This window comes from Notamacropus eugenii, chromosome 1, assembly GCF_028372415.1.
Source record: "Notamacropus eugenii isolate mMacEug1 chromosome 1, mMacEug1.pri_v2, whole genome shotgun sequence".
NCBI lineage: Eukaryota > Metazoa > Chordata > Mammalia > Diprotodontia > Macropodidae > Notamacropus > Notamacropus eugenii.
Window position 1 is genome coordinate 343,083,249 of NC_092872.1, and position 24,331 is coordinate 343,107,579.

Genomic DNA, 24,331 nt, shown 5'->3' on the forward strand with positions numbered 1-24,331 from the left:
AACCACAAGGATAGTGAAAGGGCCTTGAGTCCAGGACATAAGATGATCAGCTGAAGGAACTAGGCATGTTTTAACCTGAAAATTACTTTAAAATTACTTAAAAATCAAGCCTTTGAAGGGCTGCTATGGAGAAGGGAATAGATCTGCTTTGTTGGGCCCCAGAGGGGAAAACAAGATACAATAGGTAGAAGTGGCAAGGGGGTCATTTAAGGCTTGGTGTCCAGAAAAACTTCGTACATATTAGAGCTATCTGAAAATGGAATAAGATGCTTTGAGAAGTGGTGGTTTCTTTTTCCTTGGAAGGTCTTCAAGCAAAGGCTTGAAGCAAGTAAATGTCATTTGTCAGGGATATTTCATGTGCAGGTTGTCTAAATGGCAGATGAAGTGGCTTTCAACTCCCTAATTCTGTCATTCTGTGAGTTGCTTGCCTGCTTTAGTAGAGTTTCTTTGCCCAATTTTCTATACACTAAAGAAATCATTTGCTAGGATCCCTTGCCCACAAAGAAGCAACTACCCATAGAAGAGAATATTTTTACAAATGTGCACTTTAAAAATTCTTTAAAGCTTTATTATTTTTACTATATCAACCAAAGTTTAATTATAAAAAATCAACTACACAAGAAAATTGACCACATGGGTTTAATTGAGTAAATCTTATTGAACTCAAGAGTTCAATAAGAGCTTTGGCTATGTCACATTCCAGACTCTCAACCTTTAGTGCTGTGACCCACTATCATATGCTTGATTTAGTGATATTCCTGTTTCTTATAAATGCAGAAATATTTAATTTAAAATGGATAATTTAAAAGTATATATTAGGATCTGTGGGATGCCTTTTGAGATAACTGGTACCTGGGGTTAAAAAAATAAATAACACCTTTCAGAAGGTTTTCATCCCGATTACTCTTTAAATATAAATCTTTGAAAGTCATCTACTTTCATTAAATCAATCATAGTAATAAATATAGACCGCAAGAACCTCCTGAACAAAGGTGCTCTCTATGATGTAGAAGACTAACACGGAAACTTAAAAAGGAAAACAGGAAGCTTCATTACCACTTTTGCGTCCTTTAAGGAAAGGGCATTTATCCAAAATGCAGAATTACAAGGTTAATACAATGCATGCTGTTTTATATGCATGCACTAATGAGAAGGATGCAATATGTTAAGGGTTGCAGAATTTTTATCTTAATTGCATTCATCTCTACACTTACCCCAAACTCCTCCACCTCTTCTTCCTGTAAGCAAGACCCATAAACATTCAAGCACGTGTTTGAATAGGAAAGCACAGGAGAAAGATCATAGATAAGAGTCAGAGAAACTATCCAGATAGAAGAGAAAAGAAAATTTTAACAGGAAAAAAAACTGTTTCCTAATAGTGAAATAAATGGTTTTAATGGAACACTGGGGGGAAAGTGTGGGGATGAGGTGGAATGATGATTTACAACATGTAGAGAACATGAAACACACAATATCTAACATATAAATTTAGGGACCAATACTTGGCAACGAACTCAAGCAAATGTTCATGTTTTCAAAAGAAGTTACAACTAAACCCAATACTTGAATCTGATAAGATTTTAAATATCAATATTTTATATTCTAAGGTATATTATTTGTAATTCATAACAGACCTAAAATTTAGAGAGATGTTATAGGAGTGGAAACTACACAGACTAAGGCTTTAGAACTTCATTTTTAAGTTAAAAATTCTTTTTTTTAATGTGCTTTGCAATAAAGTATGTCCAATAAATTCCTCAAACTTGGGGCTGCTAGGAATAGGGGAGGAGAAAGGCAATAAGCATTTATTTAAAGTCTATTATGTGCTTAGCACTGTGCTAGGAACTTTTTAGGAATATTATCTCATTTGCTCCTTTCAACAACTCTATGAAGTAGATGCTAGTATCCTAACTTTACAGTTGAGGAAACTGAGGCAGATAATAAATGACTTCCCTAAGGTCATATAGCTACTTAAGTGTTCAAGGCTGGATTTGAACTCAGATCTTCTTGACTCCAGACCCAATACAATCAAGGTTTTTTTAAACCCACAATTTGGGGGCTTTAATTTGCAAATGAAATATAAGGGCTTAGGGGGCCAAAAACTGGAAGTTTTGACCACTCAAGTGAAATCATTTGGACATTGTACATATTAACACTTAAAACAGCCTGGTAAGGTATAGCTACCAAAAAAAGGTGGCTCCAAAGGAATCACAAATAATTATCCATCAAAGTTATCTTATTTTGTTTTTTAAATACCTCATAGTGTACTCATCCCCATGATATTCTTAATCTATCCCCTCCCTAAACCCCCACCCCCCAGTCCTATTCAGCTAAATGTGTTTTTACTGTCTTGCCCATGATAATTTCTGCAGTGCTCAAGTCTGTTCCCTGCTGGGCCTACTCCTGAATCATTTTTTGTAATCAGAGCAGTCTGTTTCTTAACACCTAGAGCTACAGTCACATCACCTATTTAAAGAGACTCCATGGCATACAAAGGTAAGAGAATGCAGTCATTAGACAATAGTCCAAAAAGAAACTATTTGGTGACTCTCCTCACTGACCCCTCTACACAATTCTACAAGAAGAAGGCCAGAATGATAGGTGTACTGATTTTAAAAACACTAAAGTATTATTTATGTTTAAAAAGGTAAAAGACAATAAACCAAAAAAGAAAAACTTATTAACATGACTATGTCTGCCTCAAATTTAATTTTCATGGCTTTGGTGGTTTGTTTCAATTTGAAATCAGAATTATTACATCCAAGGCCTGAGTAAGAAATGGAGCCTTGACTAAGGTTATAAATGTACACTAACTGATCTACTTAATAGTGTAAGTCTTGCCAAACAAAATTCAATGGCTCCTTTAAACATCATATGCATAAATTAAATTATAAAAATGATTTTTAAAAAAAAACCTCTGCAAGGTTTTTTGGGAAAAGTCAATGTAAATTAGTCAATAAGTACTTCTAAATTCTATGAAACTTTTATTTATTTTAGTTAGGTGAATAATCAAAAATGTTCACTACTACGAAATCTGTTGTTCATCAATCTAAGTTTCATCAAGTATCCTAAAGAAGCAGTAACAAATACTGAACAATATTACTATAACTTAAGAAACTGCATACGTTTTACAAAAATAGAGAGGCTTTGAAATTTTTAAATGTAGAAAAAACATAAAAACCCCCACAAATATTGAGAAGCTTTGTATATAAAATAACATTATTAAGCTTTTCTTAAGAACACCAGAAAAGATGATTTTTAAAAATTATGGCAGTTCATTTGAACTGAAAATTAATGATAATTCTATCTAAAACAAAAACTAGACAAAACTCTTGTGTCTCAATCTTAATTCACCCAACATAATGCTTATATTCAACTCCATACCTTTGTCGGAACATTACAGCTGGATCCATGTTAGCAGAAGTCATTCGAACAACTTGACGGATTTCTTTGGCAATCATTCTTAGTTTCTCAAAGTTTACTAAGCCATCTACCTTGGAATCATTTCCTACAAAATGAAAGCAGTTTTAGGAAGGTAGAGACAGCTAGATACACTCTATCAGGTTTGGACAAAAATTAGATATTTAGAAGGTGTATCATATTCTTATTCAATATGTACCAGAGAGCCTTTAAAAGGGCAACAACTTCTAAAGCTACCTAAGCCTATTCCTATGTTAGAGAAAAAGGTATGGCATTAAAGTAAAAAAAAAAAATTTCTTCTTCTATGGCTTAAGGAGTTAATTTACTTATTTTACAGAGATTTCATGTGCTAAGCTTCAAGAGATAATCTTTATTATCTATCTTGGTGCTTATGTTAATATTGAGTGGTAGGTTGGTTACACATCTGCATGGCTCTTTCAAGCAACCCAGCTACGCTGCAGGCTTTATATTTGTAGCAAATCAAGCCATTCTGTAAGTGTATTTCTTAATCAATCATACACTTCAGTCCTATTCTCTAATGCAGCAGCTGAATATGTCTCTGATCAAAGAGCTGAATGCTATTTCCAAAGGAACCTATTTTAATAGAAGAGAATAATTAAGCACTGGGAAATTTTAGATCAATAGAAGCATTAAGTCTGCTAATAAATTTAGACCAAAACACTTGAGTAAAGGATTGAAGACAGGTAGAAGAGACTGAAACTGATGAATACAGGAAATGCAGGGTTCAATGGCTTGGCTTCTCCTAAACATAGCCTCTGGTGGTCCAATTGGCAGGGTAAATTATGTTCATAGTACTACACTAGACTTAGTTGCTAGACAGTGTAGTTTCTGGATACTTAAAACTAGAAAAATCTGAGTTTCAGACAACTGATGCTATCACATTTGATCCTTGAGACCACTTAGAGATACTTTGCAAAAAAGAGTCAGCAGACTAATTCTAAATACCACTTCCTCATTTGGAAAATGATGGAAAAGGAAGTGGGAGAAAACATCAAGTAAGATATATGTACTTTATTATAAAGGATATTTCAATCCCAAATTTGGAATGAAAAGACTGTATGTGCCCATGCTGAAAATGAACTTTTTCCATTATCTACACCAGCTTTTATTTCAATACAGAAAACGTCCAGGAAGCCTTTATATATAAGGTCTCTCTATGTTATAGAATACTGGAAATAGAATTTCTCAAAACATTATTTGGTAATGTAACTTTATTAGAAATTTTTTATGGGTGAAATACCTTCGTGTAGAAATGTAATATCCTTCTTGACAACAGGAAAGAGTGGAATAATTGGAGGTTGCATGCTTTGACTACTAAGAATATTTCGATACTTTGCCATGTTTCTAGATGGATCAAAAAGATCTTGAAGATCTCGAAGGTGTTTTTCATATTTGCTTGGCAGTTTCTCCCAAGTACCTCTGAGTCTTGCAACAGATGCAAGGTTCAGACCACTGTAAATGATTAATAAACAATTATTAAAAGTAAACATTTTAAGGATAACTAATATTTTTTAAAAAACAGAAAATACATTTTGGACAAGATTTAGCAGTAACTATTGGCCTATAACCTACTAACAGTATTTAATATATCATAACTGTATCCTTAACTTCACAATCCTAATGATAGGATTGTGAAGGTAGTTTTGATCGTAGCGCTGAACACTTAACTCAAAATAAAATTCTGTATCACTAAAATGTTTTAGCAGTAGCTAAACTGCAAATGATGACTCTGAGTGCACTGGGATGGTACATGGCAGAAGTAGGTTGCAGCCTGTTATCAATAATGCTTGTGCTTGGTAAATGGAATAAAGTATCATATCTATGTCATGTGTGATACAAGACAAACGTGCACTGTTCATGTGAGAGAGGGATAACAGCTAACAGACAATCTGGTATTCCCTTCAAGTTTTAAAGGAACAAGGCCTTCAGTACACCAGGTAGATATATCTAGGGCTTACAGAAAGAGAGACAAGTATTATACAAGGTGCTATGTATAGGAATAGTATCATATTTCTGTAGAGAGAATCTTCACATTAAAGAGGTAATGGAAGTAAGGTATCTAAATAATTTCATAGAGGTAGGCTATATTTGAAGTAAAAGCTAACAAAAATGGGTTATAATAATGCTAAGGCAAGTCCTGAAGAAAGTAGTTATCAAGGAAAGTAGCCTGGCAGAAATCAGATTTAGATGAGCATCTCATATCATATATCTAAACAAAGTATAAAATAGATGTGTAACCTTAATGTAAAAGGTCGTTATTAAAAAAAACTCAGAGAAAGTTAGTACCTTTCACATTTATGGTTTGAATAAATAAACAAACAAGGTATAGAAGAGATGACAAAAGAAAAAATGGCCAAGTTTGGTTATTATGAAAAATTATATTTGATACATATCAAATATATTTGAGATATGAAAAATTATATGATAAAAAACTTTTGCACAAAATCATTTCTAAGCAGAAAAAGAAGAGAAAATAATGATAAAAAAAATTTTCACCTCAAGAATCTGATATTAACTTTGATAGCTAAGATATGGAGATAATTGGTAAAAATATATAAAACCAAGAGTCCTTCACCAATAGAATACCAATAGCCATCAAAAGAAGTAAAAAATATCAATATTCAGAGAGAAGCAGCATGTTGAAGGGAACACAGAGAGAACAGACCTGTAAGAGAATGCCTGTATTGTTAATGGAGTGTATTATTGGAAAATGACAGCAAAAGTGTCAGTTCAGAAATCAATTTGTATTAAACTGACACTTGGTTGGTGAAAATGTTGTATCCCTTCAAAACAATGTAAACCTCTTGAGGGCAATAATTGTCTCACTTTCATATTTGTATCCCTAGTGCCTTGCAGTGACTAATACACAGGCACTTAATAAAAAGCTCCTTGATTGAGTAATTTTAAAATGAAGAAGAAAGGCAGGAAATGTGTCCCAACTCATCTTCAACAGCTAATCCCTTTCTTGCCCTGTGATCTAACGTCCTGTCACTTACAATGTCTTAAAGAAATCTTGTTCTTACATTAATTCTCCTCTAGAAATCTTTATGCTCTCCCTCACCAGTAGTTACTTAACTTTTTTGCCTGCAAACACACAGATAGAATTCTATGCTTCTGGATTCATTTCTCTAGTTTGTCCTATTCTAGTTACTAAGATGATTAAAGGATAGAGTCACTTGGAATGAGAAAGCCCTGAGTTCAAATCCATCCTTAGATACTTAACTGGCTGTATGACCCTGGGAAAGTCACTCATCACTCATTCTGTCAAATATACACATTACATTTCTTTAAAAAGTAAATGCTGCCTGACTTAAATGTCTCGTGTTAACACAAATTTGCACCAACAACATCTTGCATATTAATACATAATAAACAAACGCATAAATGAATGACTCAGAAATTCTTGATGAAGGAAGAATATATACTTGCAATATATTCCATTATGCTCTGATCTAACCGTAATGTCCATATTTTAATAAGTTTAATGTATTGTTAATCATCTGTCACTAAAGCTAAATCTAGCTCCCTAATGAGATTATACTGATATGTAATAATTCAATCAAAATAAATTATTCTTATCCTGACACGGACAAAAAAAATTGGATCATTAAAAAAGATATATGTTAGTATATTTCTTACATATTTTCCAGGACAGTTTTACTTTTTGGCTGAATCTTCTCATAGCTGGCCTGCTAAAGTTCTAACTAGATCATTATTTATGAATGATGTATGTTATATTCATCTATATTAAATGATGGCATAAATATAGTCATCTACATCAGAAGAATGTTGTGAGCACCCAATGATATAATGAATAGAAAAAGGTTTATAAATCTTAAGGTAGTATACAAATGGCATGTAAAAAAAAAAGATTATTCTTGTTTAACAAAAATTTCTCCACAAATTAAAAAATTAGTTTTCATACTTTAATAACCTGGCTTCTTTCCCAAGCTAGATTGTACTCAATAATCTCACTTTTCACTGTTTCAACACATAAGATTACACACTAAGAGAAGCAGATAAAAAAAAATAAGTTATATACATTCTGAGGGGAAAGTCTGGGAGAAAAAAGAAAAGTCCCCTTTCCATAGAACTTGAGTTCAATTTTAAAAGATGGGTAAGAACACAACAGGCAAGGCTAAAGAGAGTGGGCATTCTAAATATAGGGAATATCAGCATAAATAAAGGCACCAAGAAACAATGGAGCGTGTGTTTGAGGGTCAAAGAACAGTCTAGTTTCCTTGGAGTACAGAGATTGAAGGGCACTGGAGGGATGTAGCATGAGATTTCAGGAATGAGGGCTTGAAGGGATGTGGAGTGATCCAATCCAAACCCTACATTTTACAGATTAGGAAACTGAGGCCCAGAAAGATATAGTGGTTTGCCAAAGGTTACATCAAAAGATGATGTAGTAGTTTACCCAAGAAGACATATATGCTACTGTTACATATCCAAGTACCTGACAAAAGCTAACTTCAATAATCAGAAAAATGAAAACATAAACAACTTTATGGTACCACTACACACCCAGCAAATGGCAAAAATAGCTAAAAGGAAATAAAACTAATGCTAGTAGGATTGTGGAAAAACAAGGACACTCATACATTGTTAGTCGGAATAGTGAGCTGGTAGACTACCTTAGAAAAGTAATCTGAAAATACAAAAAAGAATCATGAAAAATAATTATACACTTTGACCTAATACTCCAATTATAAGGAATATGCCCTAAGAAAGTCATCAAAAAGAAAAAAGAATATTAGGTTTAAAAAAATGAGTATGGTAAAAACTGTGTAATAGTAAAGCAACAGAGGGGCAACTACAGTACAGTAGATAGAGAGTTGGCCCTAGAGTCAAGAAGACTCATCTTCCTGAGTTCAAATATGGCCTTAGACACTTACTGTGTGAGCCTGGGCAAGTCACTATACTCCCTCTGCCTCAGTTTCTTCATTTATAAAATGAGTTGGAGAAGGAAAATGGCAAACCACTTCAGTATCTTTGCCAAGAAAACCTCAAATAAGGTCATGAAGAGCTGGATATGACTGAAAATGAATGAATGATAACAAAGAAACAGAAGGGGGGGAAATGTCTTTTGTTTGTACATTAGTAATTTCTGAAAATATTTTACCTTCCTCAAGCTAATTGTTCATATCCTTCCAGGTAACCGTGGATAAGTTATTTTACCTCTCTGGACTCGCCAGTTTCCTCATCTTCATAATTACAGAACTGAATAATATGATTTTTTTCTCTAGTCCTATCTTAATTGTTCATTGTCACTCTAGAATGTTTGCATTACTATGTAGAAAACAAAGTCACAAGACTGAAAAAGTTAAAAAAAACTGACCTGAAAAAGAGATCAAGGAAAAACTGAACTGAGTCATTAAACATTAGACACTGAACATTAGACATCATATTTAAAGACATTATAAGAGAAAATTTCCCAAATCTCTTAGAAACAGAAGGCAAAGCAGAAATTTTAAAAATCTATCAGTTATCTATCTACTAAAAGAAAACTCAAAGTGAAAAATCCTAGAAACATTATTTCCCAAATCCTGAGCTCACAGATCATAGGAAAAAATTCTGCAAGCAGCCATACAGAATGAATTCAAGTAAAGAGGAGCAACAATTAGGCTCACACAAGATTTAGCAGCCACCACAAAAAATGGAGACTTTGGAATACAACATTCCAGAAGCAAAAAGATATAACCTTAAAATCAAGAATAACCCCCCAAAATGAATATAATCCTACAGTGGGGAAAAAATAGGATCTTTAATGAAATAGAGGACTTCCAAGTATTCCTGACCAAAATGCCCTGAGCTACGGAGAAGCTCTCAAGTGTAACATGAGAAGGTAAATAAGAGACAAAACAAAGATGAACTGTTTACATTGTAAATACAGGGAGATAGTACATGTGTGTCCTATAAGAACCCTATCATCAAAAGGGGTCAAAGAGGAAGTGTAATGAGGCCTAGAGTCCAAGAGTGGCTTTGTTACGATTTGATGATCTTAAAAGAAGAATTAGAAAAGGAGGGTGGAGAATAGGGAAAAGAAGGATGGGTGAGATTATCTCAACTACTTTAGGTGTGCAAGTGGGAGAGGGTCACACACACACACACACACACACATACACACACACACAGAGGTGGCTGCAAAAATACATTTCATTCAACAGAAAAATATGAGGGAAAGAGGGAGAAAGAAAAGGGGGGTTAGATTAAGAGAGAGATTCACCCTAAACAAAAACAATTCCGGGAGTAGAACACTGATGCCTAAGAGGAGTTTAAAAGGAAAGAAAAAAGGTTATGAACCTGCCTTTGGACTCTGAGTGAGGGAAAGAGCTAAGTGGGCCACGGGAAAAGAAGCAGAATGCATCACTGCTGAGCTTACATCTTCTCTTACCACCTTCTCTATTATAAAGAGGTGGCAAGAAACAGATCAACAAAAATGACCAATCATGATTCCAGAGGACTTGAAACATGTTTCCCATCTTCCAAAAGAAAGTTGATGCAATATGCATGTGTGCGTGCATATGCATGTGTGTATGTTTGACTGCACATTTATTACATGGATTTTGTTATTCCTTCCCTTTCAATTGAGAAATGAGTGGGAAGGAGAAAGGGTAGACGTTTGCTACTTAAGGAAGAAAATCAAGTGAAAAAAAAAGGCATAACCGGAATGCAGCCAAAAGAAGAAGGGAAACACAAGCCATAAAAAAAATTTCAGCAAGCTTCTCTGATAAAGCCTGATTTCTCAAAAATATAAAGAATAGATTCAAATTTATGAGAGCCAATTCCCCAACAGAGGAATAGTCAAAGGAAACAAATAGGCAGTCTTTAAAGGAAAAAATCATAGCTCTCAACAGTGCCACATGAAAAAACTCTCCAAATCACTAATAATTAAGAGAAATGAAAATTAAGGTAACTTTGGGGTTCCATTTCAAATCCTCTAGAATGATAAAGATCAAAAATGGAAATGACAAATATTGGCATGACTGTAGAAAAAGAGGCACATGAACACACTATTGGTAAAATTGGGAATCAGTCCCATCATTCTGGAAAGCAATTTGGAATTATGTCTAAAAAGCTAGAAAACTGTCTAAGGTCTTTATCCCAAGAAGACAAAGAGGAAAAGAACATACATGCAGAAAAATATTTATGGCAACATTTTTTATTGTGACAAAGAACTAAAAAACTAAGGGATTATCCTTCAGTTGGGGAATGGCTGAAGAAAGGATGTTATATTTATATAATGGAATATTCTTGTGTGTTGTAATAAATGACAGAAGACTTATATGAACTTATATAAATGGGAACTTATATGAACAAAGTGAAGTAAGCAGAACCAGAAAAATAATTTGTATCACATTATAAACAACTATGAAAGACTTAAGAATTCTGATCAACACAATGATCGACCATGACTCTAGAAAAAATGATGAACTGTTCTGACTCCTGTCAAAGAGGTGATGGACTCAAGATGTAGAATGAGACATACATTTTTAAATGCATAGTCTAAATGGGAATTTGCCTGTTTGACTATACATATTTCTTATGAGGGTAACCAGGTGGCACAGTGAATAGAGTGCAAGGCCTGTAGTCAGGAAGATCTAACCTTAAATACAGCCTCAGACATTTGCTAGCTACATGACCCTGGGCAAGTCACTTAACCCTGTTTACCTCAGTTTCCTCATCTGTAAAATGAGCTGAAGAATGGAATGGAAAACCAGCCCAGTATCTTTGCTAAGAAAACCTCAAACAGGGTCATGAAGAGTTGGGCATGACTGAACAACATTTCTTACAAGGATTCTGTATTCAATGAGAAAATAAGTGCTTGTTAATTTAAAAAAATTATGTTTCATAAAATATTTTTTCAGTATATCTTTGTATTTTATGCATGTAAATTTATCTTTCCTAATGACCTATAATTCCTTGTTTAATCAGAAATTAATTTGCTCACCATTTACTGAGATACATGCATTATTCCCATTTTTTATAGATTATTTTCTGTTTAATTCTAAGTTATAATTGAAACTGTGGTATGTCACTTAAAATATGGACCTACTTTCATTTTTTCATTATGATGGTATCCTGTTTCCCCTCAATAACATTAATTAATGAATCTTTCCTTCAATTTTTATCTTTTACAGATTTAACAATCATGAGGCAGTGTAACAAAGAAAAGAAGACTATGTATGGATTCATAGCACCTGGGTTAAAGTTCTTACCTGAAGCAAGTAATAACCTTTCTAACCTCAGTTTCTTAATCTTTAAAATTAGAGGATTGAACCAGATGACCACTGATGTATCCCTCCAGTTCTGCAACTATAAACATGTATCTCACAACTGACAAATGGCTGAATATAATATCTCAATGCAATACTAAAATGGTATCAAGTTATTAAGGAATATAGAACAATTGCAAATGAAGCAATTTAGGCAAAAAAACCCAAAAACCAACCACCAGAATAGACATGTACAAAATAACGACAAGAATAGCATTTATATGGTAACTTAAGGTTTGCAAAGGGCTTTTCAAATACTATCTCATTTTATCCTCACAATAACCTTAGAAATAAGTCCTATTTCCATTTTAAGATAAGGAAAACAAGGCAGAAGTTACCTAGTTACCCAGGGTCACACAGCTACTAAGTGTCTTGAGATTAGATCTGAACTCGGGCTTTCTAGGTACAACACTCTATCTACTTACCTTGTAATAAAACACTACTATATAAAAACAAAAAAAAATTTTATACACACACACACATACATACACACACACACACACACACACACACACACACACACACACAGAAATGAATTAACAAAGAAAAAAACTAATACCAAGGGAAAAGATTATTTATGGACATAACTGTCAAAATTCATAACTATGAATGCATTTTTTTGCATTTGCTATTTAAAATTTAATTTAAAGAGAGGTAGTGGTACATCAAAACCAGAACTTCTACCACATATGTTAGTTACCCTGAGTAAGTCAATTAATCTCTCAGTGCTCTAGGCAAATCTCTAAGAATATAAATTACAGAGAAGGTGCTAATCTCACTGGTCAGAATTTCCTCATCCAGAACTTCTCTATACCAATAAAATCATAGATATAATCCCCATCCCTACTTAAAGTTGAGCATATAATAATTTTAAAAAACAAAAGCCTAAAAATAAACATTACTCAAGGTACTCTAGGCTTTACAAAAGCTAGCACTTATAAAGCACTTTAGGTTTACAAAGCACTTTATACATAATTTGATCACACTCTAGGAGGTAGGAGTTATCCTCATTTTTTATAAGATGAGAAAATTTAGTTTCCTTAGATTAAGTGACCTGACCAAGGTCATAAGGTCAGGTCTTCCTGACTCCAATTCCAGGGTGCTATCCAGTTTACATCCAGTTGTCCCTAAAAAAAAAAAAAGTATCCTTTTCTTAATGCCCACTTCATATAATGGTCTGTATTTTGCATCACCAAAATATTCTCAGGTGTGCACTGACTGAAAAGATAAGGCAGAGATAGATTCTGGAAGACCTTGAAGCTAGGCATATGAGGCTAAACTTTACTCAGTAGGTAACACCAAGTCAACACATATTTAGAGAGAAAAAATGACATAAACAGATCAATAAAAAAGAAAGATTCTTAGCATGACTGAATGCAAGTTGACAATCTACTCCTACCTAGAACTGACATGAAGTTGGGGAGATATTGGCTCCCTGCAATGTCCCTACTCTTAGTGGCAATTTCCTATAGTCAAAAGGTTAAATTATAGATTGTTGGTAGGGGAACATCCGAGATTAAGTCTAAAATTAAGCTATTAGGCTTAGGACATTAGACCAACAACAATAAGTTGGGGTCCTTTAATTCTTAGTAATACTGTAGAGACAATTAAGTCAAGGGCTTGTGAAGTTAGCATACATAAATATTATTTGTGTCTCATAAATATTATTATTTGTAATATTTATTATGTTTTAAAAAAATCTTTTGTGGTCTATATTGTAAATGCTTTAAAAAGAATTGTCACCTGATCAAAAGTTGGAATGTTTTATGTGATATGAACTGTGTTAAAAATGAAAAAAAAAATTACTTTAAAATCAATATATAAGATGGACAAGAGAAGATAGAATGGACATAGGAAGAACTATAGAGAAGATACTGAAATGGCTTAATAATGAATGCCAGTAACTGGACAGTGGCAGAGGAAAGAGAAAAGGAAACAGATCTAGGAAATATGGCAGAGGTGGAAATGACAAGATTTGGTAATTAACTGAACATAAGAGATACAGGACAAAGAAGAGTAAAAGTCATGAATATGGGAGACTGGATAAATGGTAAGACAAATTACAGAAATAGTATAAAGTCAAACAGGGACAGATTTAAAAGAAAATATAATGAATTTAATTTTAGACATGCTGAGTGTGAAGCACAGGCAGAGATGTACTACAAACTGCTGGAAACATGGATCTGCAGCTCAGCCCTGGAGATAGAAATTTGGGAATGATTTAAATGACTTAGAAACTATGGCAGAAAATAAGACTGCTAGGTGAAAAATTAATAATATTTGACAATTGATAATTATGAATATTAATAAACAATTTACAAAAGAAAAATTACAAGCTAATAACAATCATGTGAAAGATTTTCTAAACATTAATACTAAAAGAAATATAAATCAAAATAAACCTGAAATTTTACTGCATACTCTGGCAGTTTCTCTTGAACAAGTATAAGAACTCTAAAACAGAACATTAGCCTCCATTATCAATATTACTCAGAGCTGTACTCATTTATTTACATATAATCTTAAAAACTTACCTTATTACTGCAAACATGGAATTGAAGTTTTTGCATTCTCGACAGTGAAGAGCAATTTTAATAAAATGTTTAATAATCTTCATCCTTTTGAGCTGATTTGATTCTGTCAAAATTTCGGTTGCAACCCAGAATGTTTCTTGGTTTATAATGTTCTCAAACTCTTTCAAATGAGCATTCCCTGTTTTGGAGTTCAACTTGAAAAGATCATCAATATATTCAGTAGGCTCAATATTTCGAAATAATTCAAAGTCCCTCATTGATAACTGGGTTGCTACCTCGATGGTACTAAGTTGCAATAAGGTTATTTGACTTTCTCTAAGTAATTCTTGGGCATCTTCGTCTGAGCACAAGGTTTCTGTTTCCATGTTATTTTTCAGATAGTATCTTTAAAAAAAAAGAGACAGAAAAAAAGTTAATCATAGTAGATATATATACATATTTCATCTTATTATTTATTACTTCTCAGAATTCATCTGTTCAGCTAAGATATTTACTCCAAAACGTTTATTAGAATTGATCAGTGAATCAATATTTGAAATAAAGACCATATAGTTGGTTGATAACTGATTACTTTTATATGTTCACAAGATAAAAAGTACATGAATTGTACCTTGACCTTAAGTACATGCAACAATACTGACAATCATCTTTTGGCAGAAATACAATAAGGATCAGTTAAAATATTAATGACACATAAGCAATACTTTTAAGTTATCTCACTTACAGAGTGGTTATTTTTCTGACCAAAAAACTAAACAATTCATGAATAAATATTCAATAAATAATTCTCAAAAGAAGAATTACAAGTTAATTAACAACCATGTGAAAGATTCTCCAAAATGCTAACACTAAAAGAAATGCAAATCAAAACAACCCTGAAATTTTACTGCATACTCTGGCGAAAAAAAAAAGGGGGGGCATAATTAAGGTTGTGAGAAAACAGGTACCAGTGGTGCATTATTGGTGGAGTTGTGGATCAGTACATCTATTTTGGAAAACAACTGGAAATTATGCAAATAAAATGACTAAAATGCCCATACTCTCTGACTTCGAGCTTCTATTGATGATGAGGTGCGGCAGACAGGAGTGTTTTAAGCAGACAGATGTGAGAGAAGATGCAGGATGTGACCAGCCACAAAAGTGATCAAAGAAGACAATGCCTTGAAGCCCCCACCTACCCACTGTGGACTTACATGGGTACTTTCATAAAGCATCATCCATTAACCTGACAACTCTTCCCCTCCCTTTCCTCTTCTCTTTCCTTATCAGCATGGACTATGTGACATCCCACAGTAGTCTCCCATTGAGAAATAAAAGAAGGAATTGTTTCCACAGGTTTAAAAAACTACTCCTAGCTTTGCAGGAGTGATAACAGGATGTAAGTCAGAGGTGACTGGTTCTAATCAGAGCTGTGACCTCCAGGCTTCTTATTAAGTAAAAGCTCAGAAGCTTATATGCATGCTTAAACAGCTGTTTGAGGAGGAACACAACAAGAAGAATATGGAAGAGGTAGTCAAGGAAATTGCATCTAGCCAATAGGGAACAAAGAGGGAAATTTGAATTGATGACAGGAAATAAAAAGCCTTACATTTGTCTGAGCAAATGTGCTCCATTAAGGAGTCACCCATTCACAAAGAATGTAAAATAAAGTAAGAACTTTCCTGGCTTCATGAGTATTATTCTTTCTAGAGTGAGCATGCTTCTCACATCCCCTTTCCCCCATCCCATAAAATTATATTTAAACTGTATCTTTTACCTGGCCAGCTCACTTTGTCTCTTATGAGAAGCAGGGCTACTCTCTGCAACCTTAGGGGGGTAGGCCTCACTGTCTATGCTTTGTCTCTCACATGGAACAGAGTCCATCGGGGCTTTGCCTCATGAGGAGCAAGTCCAATCAGGTGGATTACCCCAATAAATGCTTTTCTTTAACTTGAAGACTCTTTGAGTGAATTTCTTTCAGGACAAGAGAACCCACATGTCTTTATTCCATCATGTCAGGTGGCATCCCAAGATTCTTGGGGTGTACCCCTAAACTCATTATTTATGATGGTAAATGCCCATTAATTGGAGGAGAGAAACTAATGACTCTGCACAGCTCTGTCTCACTCAAATCCAATTCACTGGCAAGTCAAGACAGCACCCTTGTGATGTCCCTGGTCCTCCTCAAATGAAGGATGAACAATGGTTCTGCATGAATTCTCTACACAGAGAAAGTGATGTGAGTTAAACCTTATCACATATATTTCTTATATGCATGCCTCACTACTATTATGGTCTGAGTAAACCTTCTATGTATATGGAGAAGGGAGTGAACCAAGTTCTCAAGAGAATGTATTGAATTAACTATCTTTACCATGTTACCTGAAAGCAGTAGTAGCTGCCCACTAGAGACCCAACTTTCAATTCAAATGGAAGTTGGGAAACGTTGCTACCATTATTTCCTTTCCCCCCCCGCCAAAATTGGGACAAGTTACATTTTGCTCTGGTCAGTTTTTGGTTTTGATATCTTAAAATACAGATCTTTAACAATAGGCATTAAAAAAAGCTAAACTTCAGCCCATAAAATACCTGTAAAGAACTCTCAACAAATTCTAGAGCAGCAGAAGCCACAGAACAATGGAGTGGAGGAGATTTCTAGCCCAGAGTGACCTGAAAGACCAATGGGAAAGGTCTGTCCCACCGGACTCAGAGTAGAGCCCTGCCCAGCCTTGGCCATGCAGCACCAAGAGGAGCAGGACCGAGCAGGCTTCAGGGACAGAATCTCCAACAACAGTGCAGATCCCTCAACCCACAGGCACCAAAGGTCAGTGAAAGGGTCTTTTCCCACTGACTGAGAAGGGAGCAGGGTGTCCCTATAACTTGGGCCTCCTCAGGTAGCAGCAGTGAAAGCAGCAGTGGAAGGGGGTTCCCAAGGCAGGCAGCAGCCTGCATTCATTGCTGAAGGTTTCACCGTAAACCTCCTGAGGGAACTGAGCCCTGTATGGGGGCCATGTCCCCACCTGAGCAACTGATCTTAATCTCACACTGAATAGTAGCCCTGCCCCCACCCAAAAGCCCCTGAGGGTTTGGAACACCTCATCTGAATCTCAGCCCCCAGTGCTGGCTTGGCTGAACAGAGGCAAGGTGGCTGTGGAGAGGAAACTCAGAAGCAAGTAACTGGCTGGGAAAAATGCCCAAAAAAGGGAAAAAAAAATAAGACCACAGAAGGTTACTTTCTTGGGGAACAGGTATCTCCCCCCATCCTTTCAGATGAGGAAGAACGAGGCATACTGTCAGAGGAAGTCAATGCCTCTGCCTCCAGGGCCTTCAAAGGGAACTTAAATTGGGCTCAGGCAATAAAAAACGAAAACAAGTTAGCAGCTTACTAAAAGAGAACCAAAAAAATGCTGAGGAAAATAACAACTTTAAAAAGAGCCTAACTCAACTGAAAAAAGAGGTCCAAAAAGCCAATGAGGGAAATGAGGTTTTAAAAAGCAGAATTAGCCAAATGGAGGAGAAGATTCAGAAGCTCACTGAACAAAGTAATTCATTGAAAGAGAGAATTGAGTTCAGGGAAATGAATGACTATGAGATAAACCAAGCAGTTAGCAAACAAAACCAAAAATTTGAAAAAAACAGAAGATAATGTGAAACATTTCATTGGAAAAACAACTGACCTGAAAAAAAGATCCAGGAGAAACAATTTAAAATTATGGGACTACCTGAAATCCATGATCAAAAAAAAGCCTACACGTTATCTTCCAAGAAATTATCAAGGAAAACTGCCCTGATATTCTAGAACCAGAGGGCAAAATAAATATTGAAAGAATCCACCGATCACTTCTTGAAAGAGACCCAAACAGAGAAACTCTCAGGAATATTGTGGCCAAATTTCAGAGTTCCCAGATCAAGGAGAAAACACTGCACAGTTTGAAAGAAACAGTTTGAGTATTGTGGAAATACAATCAGGATAACACAGGATCTGGCAGCTTCAACATTAAGGGACTGAAGGGCTTGAAATGGGATATTTCAGAGGTCAAAGGAACTTGCATTGAAACCAAGAATCACCTACCCAGCAAATATGAGCATAGTACTTCAAGGGAATAAATGGTCATTCAATGATATAGAGGACTTTAAATCATTCATATGGAGGAAAAGACCAAATCTGTATAGAAAATTTGACTTCCCAAGACAAGAATCAAGAGAAGCATGAAAAGGAAAACAGGAAAAAAAAATCATAAAAGACTCTCTAAAGCTGAACTGTTTACATCACTACATGGAAAGAAAATATTTATAACTTTTGAATCTTTTCTCAGTATGTGGGTAGATGGAGAGATTGTACATACCTACACACACACACACACACACACACACACACACACACACACAGATAGAGAGTACAGGGTGTGTTGATGATATCCATACAAAAAAAAATAAAATAAGATAAAAATTAAGGGGTGAAGGAGGAAAATACCAGGAAGGGAAAGGGAGAAATGGAATGGGGCAGGCTATAACTCCTAAAAGAGATAAGAAAAATCTTATTCAATGGAAGAGAAAAGGGAGAAGGGGAGAGGGGAAAAGTGAAGCTACTCTCTCCACATATGGCTGAAGGAGGGAATAACATGCTCACTAAATTTGGTATGAAAATCTATCTTACACTTCAGGAAAGTAGGGGAGGAGGCAACAAGTGGGGTAAGAGGAATGTTAGAAGGGAGGACAAATGGGAGAAGGGAGTCACTAGAAATAAACACTTTTGAGAAGGGACAAGGTCAATTGTGGGGGGAAAAATAACAGGGGATAGAGTAGGACAGAGGGCAATACAATTTGTATTACACAACATGATTATTATGGAGGTCTTTTGCAAAACAACACATATTTAGTCTGTATTGAATTGCTTGCCTTCTCAGTGGGGCTGGGGAGGGGAGGAGAAGGGAGAGAAGTTGGATTTCAAAGTATTAGCAACGAATGTTGAGAATTTTTACTGCATATAATTGGAAAATAAGAAATACAGGGAATGGGGTATAGAAATTTATCTTGCCCTACAAGAAGAGAGAGAAGATGGTGATAAGGGAAGGGTGGAGTGTGATAGAAGGGAGGGTACACTGAGGGAAGGAGTAATCAGAATGCAAGGTATTAGGAAGCAGGGGGAGGGGAATGATGGGGAGAAAAATTGGACATGTTACAAAGTGAGGTAAAAGCAATTAATATTAAAACAATAGACTGAATTAATTACTGAGAATAAATCAATGACATCTTTAGTTTGGGGAAATGAATTTTAGTCTAAATTTCCTAGAGGAAGGTAACCTCCAGCAAAATTTGGCATTGATGGAAAAGTTAAGGTTTTGATGGTAAATCTGATTTTATGATTGCTATTTAACCAGGAACTAGAACATGTAGAAAGGCATGTAAGACTTGCCTCAAAAGATGTTCCTTAGCCAAAGTGAAATGATAATTATATTTGAAACCTGGTTATTGGAACATGCCATTTTTAGATGCTATGAGACTATTAAGTGACTGTTCTTCTGAGTCTAACTCCAGGTATGGATAGCAAGAAAGGTGGTCTGAGCCTCCAATCCATGATGCCAGTAAGGCTGTGAGATGCCAGTATGAACTGCAAAAGATGATCTCATGGGAAGGGTGGGAGAGCGGCTGCTCAGCCTGGGCTGAGGTGGGATTCTCCTGACTCAGTTTCCCCACTGACACCTGGCAGACTTTAAGCCTGACTGAATGCAAGTGGACAATCTAATCCTGCCTGGAATTGACATGAAGTTGGGGAGATATTGTATCCCTGCAACGTCCCTACTCTTGGTGGCAATTTCCTATAATCAAAAGATTTGTAAGCTTAATACCAGATCTATCAAATTATAGATTATTGGTAGGTGAACATCTGAGGTTAAGTCTAAAATTAAGCTATCTGGCATAGGACTTTAGATCAACAACAATAAGTTAGGGTCTTTTAATTCTTAGTTAATATTGTGGAGACAATTAGGTCAAGAGCTTGTGAAGTTAGCAACATAAATATTATTTGTGTCTCAGTTGGTTAATGTTTAAAAAAACAAAAAAAATTCTTTTGTGGTGCATATTGTAAATGCTTTAAAAAGAAGTATCCCCTGACCAAAAGTCTGAATTGTTTTATCTGTTATAAACTGTGTTAAAAATGAAAAATAAAATTAAAAAAAAAAAACAAAAAACCAAACTTGACTAAGCCTTTAAAACCCAAATCAATCTGGCTTTCAATGAATGACTAATAATTGCCCCAGCCCAAGACCTCAGTGGATCATTATTTAGGTTCTGATGTCCTAAATGAGTGTAAATAGCAACTGTTTTCTCTTTGAGTCAGAAACTCAAAGGGTCTTCCTGTCCTAGATTAATATCTTTGTGAGGGTAAATTGGGCCATCTTTTGTCTCAATTTTTACCTAGCCCTTAGTCAGTGAATGAGCATGGTCTCAGACAAAGTGACACTTGGAAAGACCTTAATTAAGAAAGACCAAGATCACCTACTGCATCTTGGTCCATCACCAGTCACTCTGACCTCTGTCTTGCCACAGGCCCCTGATGACTCAGCAGGACAATGACACTAAAATCCAATTCACACCCAAGTCAAGACATCACCCTTGTGATGTTATTGGTCCTCTTGGAAAACAAAGGACGAACAACAAACCATTAATTGAGGGATCATTGAACAAATGGTATATAATATAGTGTAATACAGCTGTGTTGTAACAAATGATGAATACAGAGAAACATGGAAAGAGCTATACAATATGAAGAATGAAGTAAACAGAGCCAAGAAAACAATATATACAAAGACTACAACAAGGTAAACGCAAAGAATAATCACAAAATTATCAAAGGTGATGCAAAGAACAAGCACAGTCCCAAAGAGATATGAGAAGACACCACCATCCCACTCCACTGCAGAGGTAGCAGGTTCACATATTGATATTGTTGCAGTTTAAACTCTGGGACACCAAACACTGTCGAGGTTTCATGATGTATTGTGGAATTGTCTCAAAGAATTCAGAGTCAGAACACCTCTAATCCAACTACAGGCATTTACTGACATTGACGCCTCTAATGAAGCAGGCTAAGTTTCAAGAGGAACGAGCAGCTTCCGAGAAAGCAAGATGGATTTTTACAGGGTAAAGATGCAATTACCTAACAGAAATTATGAATGTTAAAAAGGCAGGAGAGATTTGCTAAGAGATTAGGTAATAAGGGAGGGGTCCCTTCTATGGTTCAGTGGTTAAGCATTTTGGCCATGCTGCCCTCCAACTGACTACCTACTGTAGTCCTGTCTGGTAAAGATGGATGATGTGATAGTGGCTGAGTATGAGAACATACCTGTTTAAATATGTGAACTGAATCTGAGAGCAGTATTTAGCTAGGGGCAGTAAGCCTGCTACTCAGTGAGGCCTATAAGTAATAAGGATACAAACAGTGCTGTAGGAGTTAAAAATAATATTAAGGGTTGACCTTGTGAAACCCCAGTTTATTCTATAACCTGAAGGTGCCCTAAAGTCCTTCCATGCCCCCTTATTTTGAACTTATACCAAAAGAACTGTTTTATCTCCCTTATGCTATGTTCCCTGGGTCCTTTAATCTTTAACCTGTGTCTTCTTGCCCTATCCTTAAATCCTTAAACCATAATACTTCCCTTTCATTATGGTTTTGTCTCCCCCCTTATCTTATGTTTCCTATCTTGTCATCTAGCTTCTTCATCTTGTCCCTGACCTTTAACCTCCATAAAAATGTCTAAAACTACATCATCACACTGAAACCTCTATATAAGCATACCTCCCTCAAATATCAGAGTCTCACTTAGCTTTCTTTCTAGGAGACCTGTGCTACTTTTTTGTATAAAATAAAGCTCCCAAAAACTACAGTGAATTCTTTCACAACTGAATCTGCTCTCCCAACTATGATCTCAACTGGAGGGTGGAGGAGTATAGTTAGTGGCTAGGTAGGGGCAGTGAGTCTGCAGTTCAGTGAGGCCTATAAGGAAGTCAGAATATTGGGGCTGGAGGCAGCTTAATTAGGATTCTATCAGATACATTATATATAAGATTTTTGTGATGTAAGGATGAATTTTGCTGATTTTTTCCTCTCTTTTTCCCTTGAAAATATTATTTCTCAGATTTCACTGAAAGGAGTAGATAAAGGAATATTGAGAGAAAGGCTAATTATATGAAAAACAAAAGATACCAATTTAATTTTTTTTTTTCAAGGAAGATAAAATGCCCACAAGGTAAACACTTTCCACATGACTTCTAAAACTCTGCATAGGAGGCTGGGTAAGTATATCAACATGCCTAGTAATACTGCAAATATGATGAAAATCTTAAAGCCACTAAAAATAAAAATAAGAAAAAGAAATCATTTATTTTTGACTAAGAATTTTTAGCCTTTTTTTGTGTAATGGATCTTTTTTGGTCCATTATTTAAGTCTAATTAAGGAAATGGTCATTTATTTTTTCCCTATCCAAGTTAATAAACACCCTAAAATCTGTCCACAGACCTCTGTGAACTCCAGGTTAAAAACATATATTGTAGACCAGGCTGTATAATAATTCACTCTAGTGCCTTTTCAGTTTATTGTTATATTCTCAGGGATAACACTTTTGCCACATCAGTGGTAAAGTATTTATCAAGCACCAAGAGAGTACATTATACTACACTAAGCCCTTCATAAGGAAAACTCTTAAGAGAAAAGTGTCCTGTGTACTTACAGCACTTAAAGTAAGCCCTTTTTTCTTCATTACTTCTGAATATGAGTGTAATACACTGGAAAAAGAATAATCTAGGGAATCTTAAGAAAATCCTAAGGAAATATGAATCCTCAGTCTGATTCTATTCCTTCCCATTTGGTTTCTGAGCCTGGTCACACTCCTGCTGTGGTGAACTTGTTTAAGTCACTTCACTTTTTAAGCCTGTTTTCTCATTGTTAAGAGGAGGGAGTTGAAACTTTGAGGTCCCTTCCAGCTGTCATTCAATGACTTTGCAAAAACTCTTTGCTCTAGTAAAGCTATCTTATAACACAAGAACACACTGCATTCACTCATAGCTTCAGATTATTGGAGTGGAAGGGACTGTGGAAATCACTAAAAAATAAATCTCCACTATCATTCCCATTATTTTAAAACTGTTCCTATCTATTTGTTCCTTTCCTGAAGTCAACAACTATATCCAAGTCTCTCCCATCTCTCTCTGAGCATTAAATTGCTGTAACACTAACAGCTTTCATAATTCTTGAACTAGAAAATTAAGCTACCAGGAATTATTTCTTTAAAAGAAAGCAAATATATTTGGCATAGGACTTTAGACCAACAACAATAAGTTAGGGTCCTTTAATTCTTAGTAATACTGTGGACACAATTAGGTCAAGAGCTTGTGAAGTTAGCAACATAAATATTATCTGTATCTCAGTTGGTTTATGTTTTTAAAAAAATGCTTTAAAAAGATGTATCACCTGACCAAAAGTTTGAATTGCTTTATCTGTTATAAACTGTGTTAAAAATAAAAAAGAAAGCAAATACTCATCCTTTCAATTTCAAAAACAGATAAAAAATTGGGAGGAGGGAATTCAATATGAATTTTGGATAAACTTAAACAATAAAATTCAAACAATTACACTCTTACATTTCTAATGTAGCACTGAAGGTATTACTTATATTTCACTACAAGTGCTTTAAATTTTGAGATCATACTCTGTAACAAGCAAGGACATATTTACCTTCCATTTAGTTGAATTCTATCTGCTAATTTGGAGAATTGATCTGGAAGTCTTCTCTGCTTTATAACACCTTCTGGACTAACAGAAACTTCACAGAGGGAATATGTCTCAGGGGCACCTGTCAAGCTGAACTCATGTACTGCATGGGAAACGACTTCTTTGGCTGTGGTGTCCTTACTGATGATAATGTAGCAGCTTTGCTGATCTGCTTTAAAAACTCTTATAACTTGATCAGGAATATCTATGTGAATAAAAAGAGACAATTATTTTCATAAAATTTTAAAATGTTTTCATTAACTAGTTTTGAAAAGAATAAACACAAACACATGATGTTTTCAGTAGGAGATTTCTATTTGCATTTACT

At 35.2% G+C, this 24,331-nt stretch overlaps 1 protein-coding gene across 9 annotated transcripts in view; it reads right to left on the reverse strand.

Moving 5' to 3' along the window:
* Positions 1-24,331, reverse strand: part of RAPGEF6 (Rap guanine nucleotide exchange factor 6) — a 225,407-nt gene that overhangs the window by 33,566 nt on the left and 167,510 nt on the right. For 7 of the 9 annotated variants that reach the window (XM_072629969.1, XM_072629966.1, XM_072629967.1 and 4 more), the window contains 5 exons: positions 23,968-24,208; positions 14,255-14,638; positions 4,682-4,893; positions 3,385-3,508; positions 1,215-1,238 (listed from right to left, as the gene is read on the reverse strand). In XM_072629969.1, the coding sequence (XP_072486070.1) occupies positions 1,215-1,238; positions 3,385-3,508; positions 4,682-4,893; positions 14,255-14,638; positions 23,968-24,208 (985 nt within the window). The remainder of the gene's footprint in view (positions 1-1,214; positions 1,239-3,384; positions 3,509-4,681; positions 4,894-14,254; positions 14,639-23,967; positions 24,209-24,331) is intronic. The other 2 variants (XM_072629968.1, XM_072629964.1) reach the window with 1 other exon arrangement.